Genomic DNA, 13,530 nt, shown 5'->3' with positions numbered 1-13,530 from the left:
ACAAATGTGATTTACCAGTCATTTTGTTTTTTGTTTTCTTAATTAAATCCTTTTGTTCGGTAGTTGATAACCTTTAACAAGATATATTTTCTTAAGGACGAATTTATGCCATCAATAAGACTTGAACCCAAGTCCTTTCAATCTTATCTTTTTGTGTTTTAAAGATTCTGCTTTTGTCAATGGGTCACCAACCCCATCGGTTTTCCATTTGTTTTCTAATACATTTATCAATTTGTTTATTTTTTTTTGTTAGTGCCTGTTATATCTACATGGATTGAATCCTCGACCTCATATTTCACCCTCTAACCGCCTACCATTTATCAGTTGGTTATAAGACATGATATTTACTTTTTTTTAATACTAAAAGCAGCAATATTGATTTAGAAAAATAAATATAAGACCAAGATAGAGAAAATGGAAAAGAGAAACTAACACCGCTAGTCCACTACACCAGTTCGAACCGATATGGGCCTGCCAATGACTTATTGATTTAGTAAGCCCAATTGACGTTTTAACAACATTTTTAAGTTATATATTTTGTGTTAATTCAAATATATACATGATACAACCTTTTGAAGAAAAATGTGATTTTTCCATTAAAAAATCTTATAGTATGTTTCTTCAATTTCTACACGAATTATGCAATTTAGAGTATACTGATTAAACATATTCAAAATGGTACATTCTTTGATTTTGTCACAAAGTAATTAAGGGTCATTGGCCCAGCTACCAAATGTGTTGTGTAAGGTGTCTTTCCAAACAACGAGGGTTCAAATCCCATGTTTGTTAAAGTTAAAGAGCCGTGAGTTGTCGTCCTACAAAAATTAGTATCACAAAGTAATAATAAAATGCGAGAAAAATACATTTGAGAGTTAATGAGGTGATATTATTTCTTTAAAAAAAATATAAATAAGACCATCCGCATCGCATTAGACGACGCACATGTGGCCTCTCTCCTCCACGTTAGAAACTTTGCAGGCGGCCCTCCTCGCTTTCCACTCCTCTCATCTATGGAGACAGATTTTTCATAATTTCTCCCTCTTCTTGTCTTCCACACCGGTCGAAGGGAATTCATAAAAGTAGCTAACATTTCAAAAACACAAATCAGTTTATCCAAATTATTAACTCTATTCATGAGATAAAAGGGACTAAGCCCAGCTTACAACCCAACACCCCACCATGTTTCCACTTTCAACCCACTCACCTGGCAACCATAAAGGTTGGACTTGTGGAAATTAGTTTTAAGGCCTGAGCACAAATGGAAGCACCTCAAGATCCTAGCCACATCCTTTAAATTAGACACAAACCACTCTTCAATAATCATAGCATCATCCGTGCATATAAAATGAGAAACGTACCACTGCACCCCCATTTAGAGTTTTAAGGCCTCCAAGAAGACCAACTCACACACCTTAACAATCATACAAGACAACGCTTCCATAATCAAAATGGAAAAAGGAAATGAGAGAGAGCATCGATGCCTGATCCCTTTGAAGCACCGAAACTGAAAAGTGGGAGACCCATTCACTAGCATCGAAGACCTTGACGACTCAAAAATACCATGAATCTACTTGAGACATATATTCGGAAACCCCATTTGTGTCTGAATTTATCACCCGTTTCATCTTATTGTGCCGCTTATTATATTATTGAGTAGCAATGACCTTACTTAACAGTTAATAACTCTACTTGACCAAAATTATCCCAAGTTGATAATCATTGACTAAAAATTATCACATTCAACAACCTTAATAACAATCATTGACCCTAAAAAAAACAGTATTGACTTTAGTTAGACCATCAATAACCATAATTGTGCCAAACACAATGGCTTAAATATTGTTGTTCAAACTATATTTTGCTATTTTTACTTCTAATTTATTTTTCTCTTGTGTTGCAACCATGTTTACGGCTGCTTTTTTTTAGTTTCACTTTATTTTTTCTCTTTTCTTGAGGCTGATTTATGACCGAAATGAAGCGTCGTAAATTTTGTGACTGAAATGAAAAGGTCATAAAGTTTCCAACCGATTTTTTTATCATGTTTTTTTACTGATTCGCCACAAAATTGAATTGGTTGCAGATCTTATGACCGGATTGCGACTAAACTTTATTTATTTTTTTAATTTTCAATTTGTTTCTTCCACGTTTTTTCAACTGGTTTTAAACTGAAATGAAGCAGTCTCAAATTTAATTTGCAACGATTGAACCGATTAGATTATGGTTTTGGCTACAAATCGGCCGCAAATTTTGCTACGTTTTTTATAGCAAATTTCAGCTTATAAATGCCAAGTTTACTTGTAGTTTATGACCTGAGCTATTCAAATATGGGGTGATTGGTTGAGAACTTGAGACTGATTAGTAGCCTTTATTATTTATATAATTTTAAAAATCTTTTAAATATTTTTTTGGTCTTTCATTTTTTTAACTGCCAAAAAACAAAGAATTACCTACCACTACATCACATTAGTTAAAAAGAGTTTATTTATTCTTCCCTACCTAATTAAACTCATTGTTTCACAAAATAAAAAAACAAAGTTATAATTATCTGTCAACATTCAATAATTAATGTTTGCTTAAAAATATCTTCTTCATGATATATATTTAAGATCAATATTATCCAAATTAATTATTTATTTTAGTTTTATGGGCAAACATTTCTGTTCCACTTAAAAGTATAAAAACAAGAACGTGACTTATGTACTTCAATTATTCTCTTGAAAAGTACAAAAAGATAGTTGATAACAAAATATCAAGTGGTTATGATCAAAGGTTATACCAACAATCAATATTTAACACCCATGTGGCATCACTAGATATCTTCATTGTGTGGCCGTTAACAGTTTATAACCAAATCCTGTCTGTATATAACTTGTCTTATCTTGTTGACTTCATATCATTCTGCAAAATATCTTCTTCTCCACAGGTTCTTCTCTGACAGTCACCTGACATCATGGCAACTGCCGTCTCCACCGTGGGAGCCGTTAATCGTGTCCCGGTAATCTCTCGCTCATCACCAATCTTCTGCTGTTCATTGATATATATGCATTTCCATATGATCTGCATTGTTAAGACTTAAGAGTGTGATACAATACATCCATAAGATATTTGCATTAGATGTTTGAAAAGAGAAGTGCCAATCGTGTCAAGTTGACGGGTTAAATTATAAAACCTGAGCACCATCTTTATTTGTGTTCTTGTAAAAAACATAAACCCTGACGTGCTTACACTTAAGTTTGTGTAACCTGAACGCTACCTGTTTAACTCATTTATCTAAACGTATCATTAATTAAGGCCGACGGGTAGGTATCAAGTTGTAAGCGTGTTAATCAGGATGCATGTGGGTACCTTGTAAATAAATGGGTTAAATGGGCATAAATGGTTAGTGGCCCTACCTGCTTAATCAAACACATTGGCAGGTCGCCATGCATAATTGAACTAACGATCGACCCATTTGTTTAACGTGCTAGACGTGCCATTCTAGTACCAGATTATTTTCGTGTTGTGTTCCGGTTGTGTCAAAAATTACTATCCCTAGTTTAAAATCTAAATTTGTTTAGATCAAGAATCTCAAAAAAGGTTTTGTGCGTAAATCTGAATTCGCTATAAATGCTATATATTGTTGTTACAGTTGAGCTTGAATGGAAGCACTGGTAGTGCTGCAATCCCAAACTCAACTTTCTTGGGTACTAGCTTGAAGAAGACAGTGAATTCAAGATTAACAAACAGCAGCAACAAGTCTTTCTCATTCAAAGTACTTGCAGCTGACAAGGAAATCGAAGAAACCAAACAAACTGATAAAGACAGATGGAAGGGACTCGCGTACGATATCTCTGATGATCAACAAGACATCACCAGAGGCAAGGGTATGGTTGATTCTCTCTTCCAAGCACCGCAAGGTGACGGAACCCATTACGCAATCATGAGTTCATACGAATACATTAGCACCGGTCTTCGCACGTAAGCATTGATCTGTCTATATGTTTGTTTGTTATCGATCTATTGGGCTATTGGCGGTTGACCAAGATTCTATGTTTGTTTGAATCTTTAGATACTTGGACAACACTAGTGATGGATTCTACATTGCCCCAGCTTTCATGGACAAACTTGTTGTTCATATCTCAAAGAACTTCATGACTTTGCCTAACATCAAGGTTTTGGATCGTATTAATTCATTAATTAAGCGGTTTTGGTTTTGTCAGTTATAACTGAAGACAACGTAATGATAATCCTTTATTTCATTCTACAGGTTCCTCTCATTTTGGGTGTTTGGGGAGGCAAAGGTCAAGGAAAATCGTTCCAATGCGAACTTGTGTTCGCCAAGATGGGAATCACGTAAGTTTTGATTAATCTTGATGATCAACCTTTACATTTTGATTCAAGATTGACAAGAGTTTTTGTATGGATACTATAGAATAATCAAAACCCCGTCAGGTATTTTGTATTAGTAATAATTACGCATAAACATAATCGAGTCATTTTTTCTAACTATATGTTAGTTATTATATAACAATAAACGCTGACTAATATATTCTCTCTAATACTCCTAGCCCAATTATGATGAGTGCTGGAGAATTAGAAAGTGGAAACGCGGGAGAGCCAGCGAAGTTGATCAGACAAAGGTATCGTGAAGCAGCGGATATTATCAAAAAGGGGAAGATGTGTTGCCTGTTCATCAACGATCTTGATGCTGGAGCCGGAAGAATGGGTGGAACTACACAGTACACAGTCAATAACCAGATGGTGAACGCCACTCTCATGAACATCGCTGATAACCCGACCAATGTCCAACTCCCCGGTATGTACAACAAGGAAGAGAACCCTCGTGTTCCGATTGTTGTCACTGGTAACGACTTTTCAACCCTTTATGCTCCACTCATTCGTGACGGGCGTATGGAGAAGTTCTATTGGGCTCCTACTAGAGAAGACCGAATTGGTGTGTGCCAAGGTATCTTCCGAACCGACGGTGTCTCTATTGCAGACGTTACCAAAGTAGTCGACACTTTCCCAGGCCAGTCCATAGGTATGATCCGCCAGCTCGTTTAATTCATTTACATTTAACATGTTTACCACTAGATTTTAGATAAATGCATTAAATGAGTCATGTTAGGTTTACACGATTTTAAGTCTACGCCGTGTTAGGGTTGATATAAAAATATTGTCCGGCTTTGTGAGCGTATATGTTTATACGTTGTATAACATATGAGCATATAAACATATACGATCACGGGCTTCAATGACTCAAACGATTCAATTGCCAATTCTGATTGGCTTTTTTTTTTTTTTTTTTTTCAATCTGGTTAACATATGAAACTTTTTAAAAGGTAATTAAAAGAAACATATTATTAAATAGATAAAACATTTGAAGCAAGTTGAACTTCACCATCTATAATTGTTTTTACTTAAAAATATTGGTTGTTATTGTAATTAAGATTGTTCTTTTAATCAAAACACATTAGTTATGTTACAAAAAATGGATTAGAACATATTTGTTAACATGAGGTGAATCATGTTGGCACATATTCAAAACGATACATTATAACATGAATCTGTTCTTTTAACTACAATCGTTTTCCCTTTGACACATTTTCAGATTTCTTTGGAGCATTGAGGGCTAGAGTGTACGACGATGAAGTTAGGAAGTGGATTTCTGGCGTTGGGGTCGAATCCATTGGGAAGAATCTCGTAAACTCTAAGGAAGGCCCCCCAACATTTGAACAACCCAAGATAACAATTGAAAAGCTTCTAGAGTACGGGAACATGTTGGTTCAAGAACAGGAGAACGTGAAGAGAGTCCAGTTAGCCGACACCTATTTAGATTCGGCTGCACTCGGGGATGCTAACAGGGATTCCATAAACCGTGGGGAGTTCTACGGTTAGCTCCATTGATCCTTAACGGGTTCTACTTCATGCATTTTTTTAGTGTTGTTTTGTGATGTTTTGGCTCATGTGGTGTGGTTTGGTTTCAGGAAAAGCAGCCCAACAGATCCAGGTCCCGGTCCCGCCAGGGTGCACGGATAGCGGTGCGGATAACTTCGACCCAACCGCTAGAAGTGATGATGGAAGCTGCAATTATACTTTCTAAGTTTGGAAACTTTAAGACAAGGACAAGAAGTATTTGTCTATGCATGTGAGGATGTCAAAACAGTTCTGTTTCTATGGATTGTAACTACCTTTGTGTATATGTTTGTCTATAGTCATCAAATAATTTACGTGGCAGTAAAAAGATAAATGAGCATGTGTGGTTAAATATTTTTATGTCTACTTTTCGTTTGCCTGATCCTCTTAGGTTCCTATTTTTGCTTGAATGAGTTAAAGACCGTAATTTGGGTTAAACGGATTAGTTTCTTTTAATGATTTTACACCTCCACCACAACCTCCACTCCCTTGAAGTCTTCTTGGACCGGATCGAGAGCCACAAAAAAACTTATTCTTTGATTTCTCCCAAAAGTTTGTGAAATACGCCAGCCTTGCCATTGAATATCTTCTCATTTCGATTACACCAAAGACTCCATAAAGAAGCGAAGCAGATTGTTAAACACAATTTTCTTCTTACCTTGTCTAAGCTCCAATCTTTCCAAAAGAATGTGAAATCCTTAACATTCACGTAGTTACTTGAGCCAGGAATTTTGACCCATCTACACACCTCGTTCAAAATAGCAACAGGAAAAGGACAACACACCAACAAATGATCAGCACCTTCTTTTCATCGTTGGAGCAAAACGGACAAGGTAATGACTTGTACGTTACGTGCAATAATTTTGTTTTGAACGGAAAATTTATTTAATACTTGCCGTCTATGAGACTTTTGAACTCAAGACCACCACTCCATTGGCCGTCATGTGTAATAATTACCTGTACACTGCAATTTTTTTTAATTTTAGATTATTTTAAATGTAATTTTACCGATGAAAATAACAAAAATTGCAACGTTTTATTAAAACGTCAAAGTATTTTTTCGAACTATTTTTATTTCTTTACACAAAGTATTTGTTTTCTCATAACAAATCATATAAATTTTATAAATAACTTCATTTCGTTTGGTTCAAGAACATTATAAAAAGAAGTTGTGATTTTATCAAATCAAATTATAACCATAACCGTGTGTAATTCAAAATAAGGGTGCAACTGCAAAGTAAAAAGGTTTCAAATTCATGAAACGTTCGGTAAAAGTAAAACTCTTAAAAGCACCCACTTTCACTGCCTCCACTACCCACACGCCACGTGTCAGTTCCATCCCAATAGTTGGCATCATGAGTATCCTCTATCACGCCGCTTTCCCCCAAATATAAATAATAATAATAATTTCCCATCAATTCATTCTCCGCCACCGCCGGAGCTCCGATCACCGGCTTCCAATTCAACCTTCATTTGCTCAACAGAAAGGTTCATTTTCAAACCCACAACTTATTATTATTTATAGGGTTTCTGATTTGGGTTTCCGAATTTATTGTTCATGTTCTTTGAAGAATCAATTGGTCTTTTGATTTGGGTATTCGATTAAGTTATTTTTGAACGTGGGTTTTAATTTTCTTGATCAATTTCACTGTAGATTAAGCAATTGACGTTGTTATTGAAGAATAACTGAATAAGTTTCTTATAATATTATTAATCGGATCTAATTACAGATTATTGATGTCAATCCTTGGGGCTTCATCATCATCCTACTGGTGTTACAGATGTAACCGCTTCGTAAGTGTTCTTGCACAAAATTCATCGTTAATTTGCCCGAATTGCGATGGGGGGTTTATAGAGGAGATTGATAGGACACAGTTAACCGGATCGATGCTGCCCGAATCGATTCACCGTCGGTTTCCAGCTGCCGCGATGTATATGTCCACAAATGACCAAAACCCTAACCCGAGCCCGAGCCCGAATCGTAATCCTACTTTGCCGGTGCTCCGTCGGGCGAGACGGAACACGGGTGATCGGTCGCCGTTTAATCCGGTTATTGTGTTGCGTGGACCGACTAGCAATGGTAGCACACCGGAAGCAGGGGGGAATGAATCGGGAACTGGGGGGTTTGAGTTGTACTATGATGATGAAGCGGGGTCGGGTTTGAGGCCGTTGCCGGCGAGTATGTCTGAGTTTTTGTTGGGTTCGGGTTTTGATCGGTTTTTGGATCAGTTGTCGCAGATTGAAGCTAACGGGTTGGGGAGGATTGATAATAACCCGCCTGCATCGAAAGCGGCTATTGAGTCGATGCCGACGATTGAGTTTCAAGAAAAACATATTCACACTGATCCGCACTGTGCTGTTTGTAAAGAAGCGTTTGAGTTAGGAACTGAAGCTAAAGAAATGCCGTGTAAGCATTTGTACCATTCGGATTGTATTCTACCATGGTTAGCATTGCGTAATTCTTGTCCCGTGTGCCGCCACGAACTGCCACCAGAGAATCAAGATTCTGTACAAACCAATGATGTGAATGGAAATAATAATGATAACCGGGCGGGAAATGAAGAAGAGGCGGTTGGGTTAACGATATGGCGGCTGCCTGGCGGTGGGTTTGCGGTTGGGCGGTTTTCAGGCGGGAGGAGAGGCGGTGAACGAGAGTTTCCAGTGGTGTTTACAGAAATGGATGGTGGTTTTAATAATGGTGCTCCGAGAAGGATTTCGTGGGCTGCAAGTGGTAACAGTGGTGCTACAGAAAGTGGTCGGATTAGGCGCGTGTTGAATAGTTTGTTTTCTTGCTTTAATGTTGGTTCAAGTTCAACATCGACTGCTGTTGGTACGTGGCGGCACAGGGCTTGGCGGTTTGATGCGAACAGATGGGTTCTGAGGCGGTTTAGTTGAACTGTGTGGTTCAATGGTTAAAGGTGTTAACTTTGTGTAAGTATGAGAATCAAAGAAGGATAGATTGAAAATGAGAAGGTACATTTTCATATTTAAAATTGCTAGCTTTTTGCTAATTTGTTAAAATATATATGATTTTAATAAATGGTTTATGTTTATGTGATGTGTTTATAGAGAAATGGTGACAAGATCCACAAATTTGAAGATATTGTGGGAGATGAAGAATGCAAGAAATGGTACAAGTTTTTATATCTTTGAATGACAGTTGAATAACATTATTTTGTATGTACTTTTGGTTTTATGGCCTTTTTTGTGTGTAAATTGTCAAGATTTCTTCCAAAGGAGTACATGAAATTGATATACTTAAGTTCGAGATACGGTTTATAGTTTAAAAAGACTGCATTTAACGATTCGGTTCATGGTTTGGAATTTGGAAATGGTTATAACTTTATTATATAATATTTTTATTTTTGGAATATATATATATATATATACTTTTGTATATCTATAATGTTCATGATTTTTTTCTTATCATAATAAATGTTTAATGGACTAATGATTTTGAAGTTGAAAAATCGGGTTCAAACCGCACATACTGCAAACGCTTTTGCAACCAACTAAACCTAATAGGTCTGAAACCATAGTTAGCGCTGTTTGTCTCACATTTTACTTAATAGCCATTCAAACCAGTCACTACACACCCATTGTAACATGTTCCTAGTACTTGTTCCAAAAGTAAAACCAATAAGATTAGACAAATTGAGCCTGTTGTATGACCCATTAGTTGTTTAGGTAACAAATGAACAATTCTTGTGAAAGCCAGTAATTATACATGGTACAATTTTGGCATAGATGTGTGATGATCTTGATTTTTGGAAACTATGACTTTCAGATGTTAAAGACTAAATCCAAAAACTTTCAACAGTGTTTTTGAAAACTTAGCATCACTAACTTTAGGGAGGGTGTAAACAAGCATGACTGGGCTCGAGCTACGCTGGACTCGTCTGATTTACCATGATTTACCAGAGCTTGATTTGTTTCTAACTTTTTTTCTAATGCTTGAGTTAAACTTGGACTTGGGTTTGTTTTTAAATTATTATTAGTTTATATACATTAATATTTTTCAATATATTTTTAATCATAATTTTTTATATCTATACTATATATAATACATAAGTCATGGGCAAATTAAGACACATTTTTTTAAATAATTTACAACTTATAATGCATAGTGCACACATTATATAGCATGTAAGATAAGGACAAACTTGTCCATCAAAAAATATGCATATAAATAGTTACAACATTACCCCCTCAACTTTACTCAACTTTTGTAAATTTAAGAAATAGTTACAACTTTGAACTTTCATCTTTATCAATGTATTTCTTTTAAATTTAATTATTAACCAACTTCCCACCAACGATTTTCCAGCAGCCGTAACTTTTTCATATATTAATATTCTTTTAAGAAAATTACACCATAAAAATGAGCATTTTATTGTCTTTAATTTGGGTATGGTATTGCTATAGTTTATTCCAATTAAAATTAGGATGTTACGTATGGGTGTTCAAAATTCGGTTTTAACAGCTTCTAAGTTAAGCAATAAGTCAAACCGTCGGTTCATATTGTTTCATTGAAAACCGAAACTGAATCGTTGAAAATTCAAACTGAATCGTTATTAATGGTTTGGTTTCACACATTGAGCTTCAATAATAAGTTTACCGATCGACCCAGTTTTATATGGCCAATTTTCAGTATAAAGCATAAACCAAACCGTTTGCTATGGTTGAACATTCTAAAACCAGCTTGTAACACCCCGGCTAAAACGGAATACACCCGAGTGTGACGTACAGATCACTCATAAGCTGGTAACGCTATTAAAGCGACAATAATTATATTCATTTCATTACATCACAAATACACAATACAATAACTTTGAAATTTCATTATGATATGTTTCAAATAACCTAATGGTCCAACTAATCTAGTCTTCAATCCTTAAACTTTAACTTGCAGCACGTTTAAAATAATATATTTTGTCAACAATAATGTTGGTGAGAATTCATAAGTTTTGCATATATATAATACGAAAAGAATAAAAATTCACAAGTCAAGATGTATCGTCTCAATCATAAAGCAAAAGAAAAGTACATACATGATATTTCCGTTCGCTTGACATAAGTCAAATTTACTAAGGAACCCCCGTCGCCGAGCTACTTGGAGTACAGAATAATGATAATGATACCGCCATTTAAAAATGGACGGCGCAGGTACGTCCCGTCGGACCCTCTCACTATGAGTATGTGTATGATACCGCCATTAACAAATGGACGGCGCAGGTACGTCCCGTCGGACCCTCCCACTATGAGTATGTGTATCCACCAACAAAAAACAGTAAACAACTAGCACGTAATCACAAAGTTTACAAGCAATATGATACAAAACAAATACATACAAGACACGCATGTGAATTTTAGTTTGACACAAGAAAACCAAGTTTGGACGTGCTACACCCCAAAACGTGTAAAAGTAAAAAGGGGTTATGAAAACTCACTTGTTAAAGTAAGCGAGTGAAGCGAGGTAAGCGTTTAGGCGAGCTAAACTGGACAAGTTCGGTTCGGCAAACGGTCCTACGAAATAAATTCTAGATTCAAAATAACGGATATGAAACAAAATATCAAAGGCGACGATAGGTTTTGTTCAAAGTTTGGATTTTTAGAGTTTATAACGAAAAATATATTTTCCCTTTATAATTGGTTTAGTAATGTTTTTGACGTAAAAATACCCAAGTTGGTAAAAGTTATTAAGAATTTGGGTTGCGATATTTGTTAATCAGTTTTTATGAGTTCGGTCGTTCAAGAAAGTTAGACAGGCCTAAAGAGTTAGAAAACAGTTTAAGCGAGTGGTTTGTTTTTAGTCGGACCCGAACCCGCTTTTATGTCGGGTTCGTTTCCGTCATGGTAAAAATATTATTCATTGGTTAGAACTTTTTTGTTTCAAAATTTATATGTACAAAATAACCAAACTTTGTCCAAAATGAACATAAGCGAGTTGAGTTTGTCTTTAGTCGGACTAATATCATTTGAAATATTTTTAATATAGCATAATATCCTAAACAAACTAAGCTCGCAGAAAAATCAACATACTAACCCGAGGAGTGAACACAAGACAAAACGAATAAACTTGAACTTGGGCGGTTTGACTTTCTTTGGTCAAACTTGGACTTTGCACAAATTAGAGAGCTAGAACATAATTGGGAGTGAAATGGGTTGTGATGCAAGATTTGTAGAAGTAGAGGCTAGTATATATAGGAAAAGAATCATTAAAAACAGGGTCAAACGAATTAAATTGATGGCTAGTCATAAGGCTAGTCTTATGGAGAAAATCATGGAATTGACTCAATTGAATGAGTCAAATGATGAATTGACTATGGAGACATGTCTAGGTTCATGAAATATCTTCAAAAAGAGTCAAAAGAAATAAAGTTTGATTTTTGAGAAGTTTAAATAAATGGACTATGATAAAATAAAATTTGGGAATAAAATACATGAAAAAAAGAGTTTGCGATCGGTTCTGTAACATCGGCATCAGAAATAAAAATCATAACAATAAAATATTAAACATGAGTTATAAATGATATGAAATTCAATACTTTCATTAATAAATGCCGACGAATTATATCAAAATTTTGAAACGGGTCGGGTTTTCGGAATTGAAAAGTAACGAATGTTACAGGATTCACAACTTTTAGAAATTTCGTCCCGAAATTAAAATAAAAATAAATTTTTAAAAGAAAACAACTAATACAAGGAGTTGTTAAAAAGTTTTATAAATCTTATACATACACAATTAAATAAATAAATAAATAACACCGATCTTTAATTGGCCCGAAAAACGCCACAAATGGGAAATATGACTAGGACACTTATATATAGGATGTACCAGCGGCGTATCTACCATGCCCTTATCATACTGCATTTGTCCCGTCTTTCAAAATTATTCCACGTTTCGAGTTATTGCACACAGCGTACTTATTATGTTTTCCATGCGAGGACTTGGATAATTACGTGTTGACCCATAATTACTTTTATCGTCGGATGGTCCACATAATTTGTCCCATTGTGTGGGTTTTAATACATATACAATAAATACAATAAGTTCTTATGTGAAAACTTTAGAAATCAAGAATGATGAACTATACGTATCATAATTAACAAAATATATAAATAAATCCATGGGGATCAAGGATAAGTGAAAATATTTGGTCAAAACAAATAAGTGAAACCATTGTGGCTTACAACAAAATAATGATGTTATGAACTTACAACGAATGAGTGGAACTCTTGAGTAACACCAGATAATTAGAATAACGAATGAAAACAATTGAAGTCATGAACTTCTCAATAAATGAAATAATGAGGTTGAGAATAACAGGGTAAATAAATGTAGCATCGCGCTAACAAAACATAACCAAGTAAGACGCTAAAGTGTTAGGTAAAAAAAACAAAAAAGTAAATAAACGATACTTTGGAGACAAAATAACAAAGTAGATAGTTGAAACTTCGAGATGAGTATAACAAAGTAAAAGATTGGACTTAAATTGATGATACATTGAGATCTAGAATAACAAGATGTTTCGATGAAACATTGAGCGAAAAGAGAACCAAACAAATAGCCAAAGCAATTTGTGTAAAAAAAATAATTATAAACTCAACATGTATACGTGGCGTCTATTAGAT

At 35.2% G+C, this 13,530-nt stretch overlaps 1 protein-coding gene and 1 pseudogene across 1 annotated transcript; both read left to right on the top strand.

Annotated features, from left to right (window-relative positions):
- Positions 1 to 3,622: 3,622 nt before the first annotated feature.
- On the top strand, positions 3,623 to 6,234 carry LOC143593453 (ribulose bisphosphate carboxylase/oxygenase activase, chloroplastic-like; the record flags this gene model as incomplete). The annotated part of the gene is made up of 6 exons (XM_077073081.1): positions 3,623 to 3,957; positions 4,049 to 4,151; positions 4,247 to 4,332; positions 4,548 to 5,020; positions 5,591 to 5,872; positions 5,967 to 6,234. Coding segments are annotated over 6 exons (1,395 nt in total), but the record flags the coding sequence as incomplete, so codon positions are not given.
- Positions 6,235 to 7,606: 1,372 nt separating this feature from the next.
- LOC143593457 (E3 ubiquitin-protein ligase RDUF2 pseudogene) lies at positions 7,607 to 8,902 on the top strand (annotated as a pseudogene).
- The last annotated feature ends 4,628 nt before the right edge of the window (positions 8,903 to 13,530 follow it).

Source organism: Bidens hawaiensis, unplaced genomic scaffold (genome assembly GCF_021521415.1).
Source record: "Bidens hawaiensis isolate Kalapana, Puna unplaced genomic scaffold, B.hawaiensis_p1.1 tig00042242_1, whole genome shotgun sequence".
In the NCBI taxonomy this organism is placed as follows: Eukaryota; Viridiplantae; Streptophyta; class Magnoliopsida; order Asterales; family Asteraceae; genus Bidens; species Bidens hawaiensis.
Note: the sequence above shows the minus strand (reverse complement) of the source record. Positions and strands in the feature narration are given on the sequence as shown.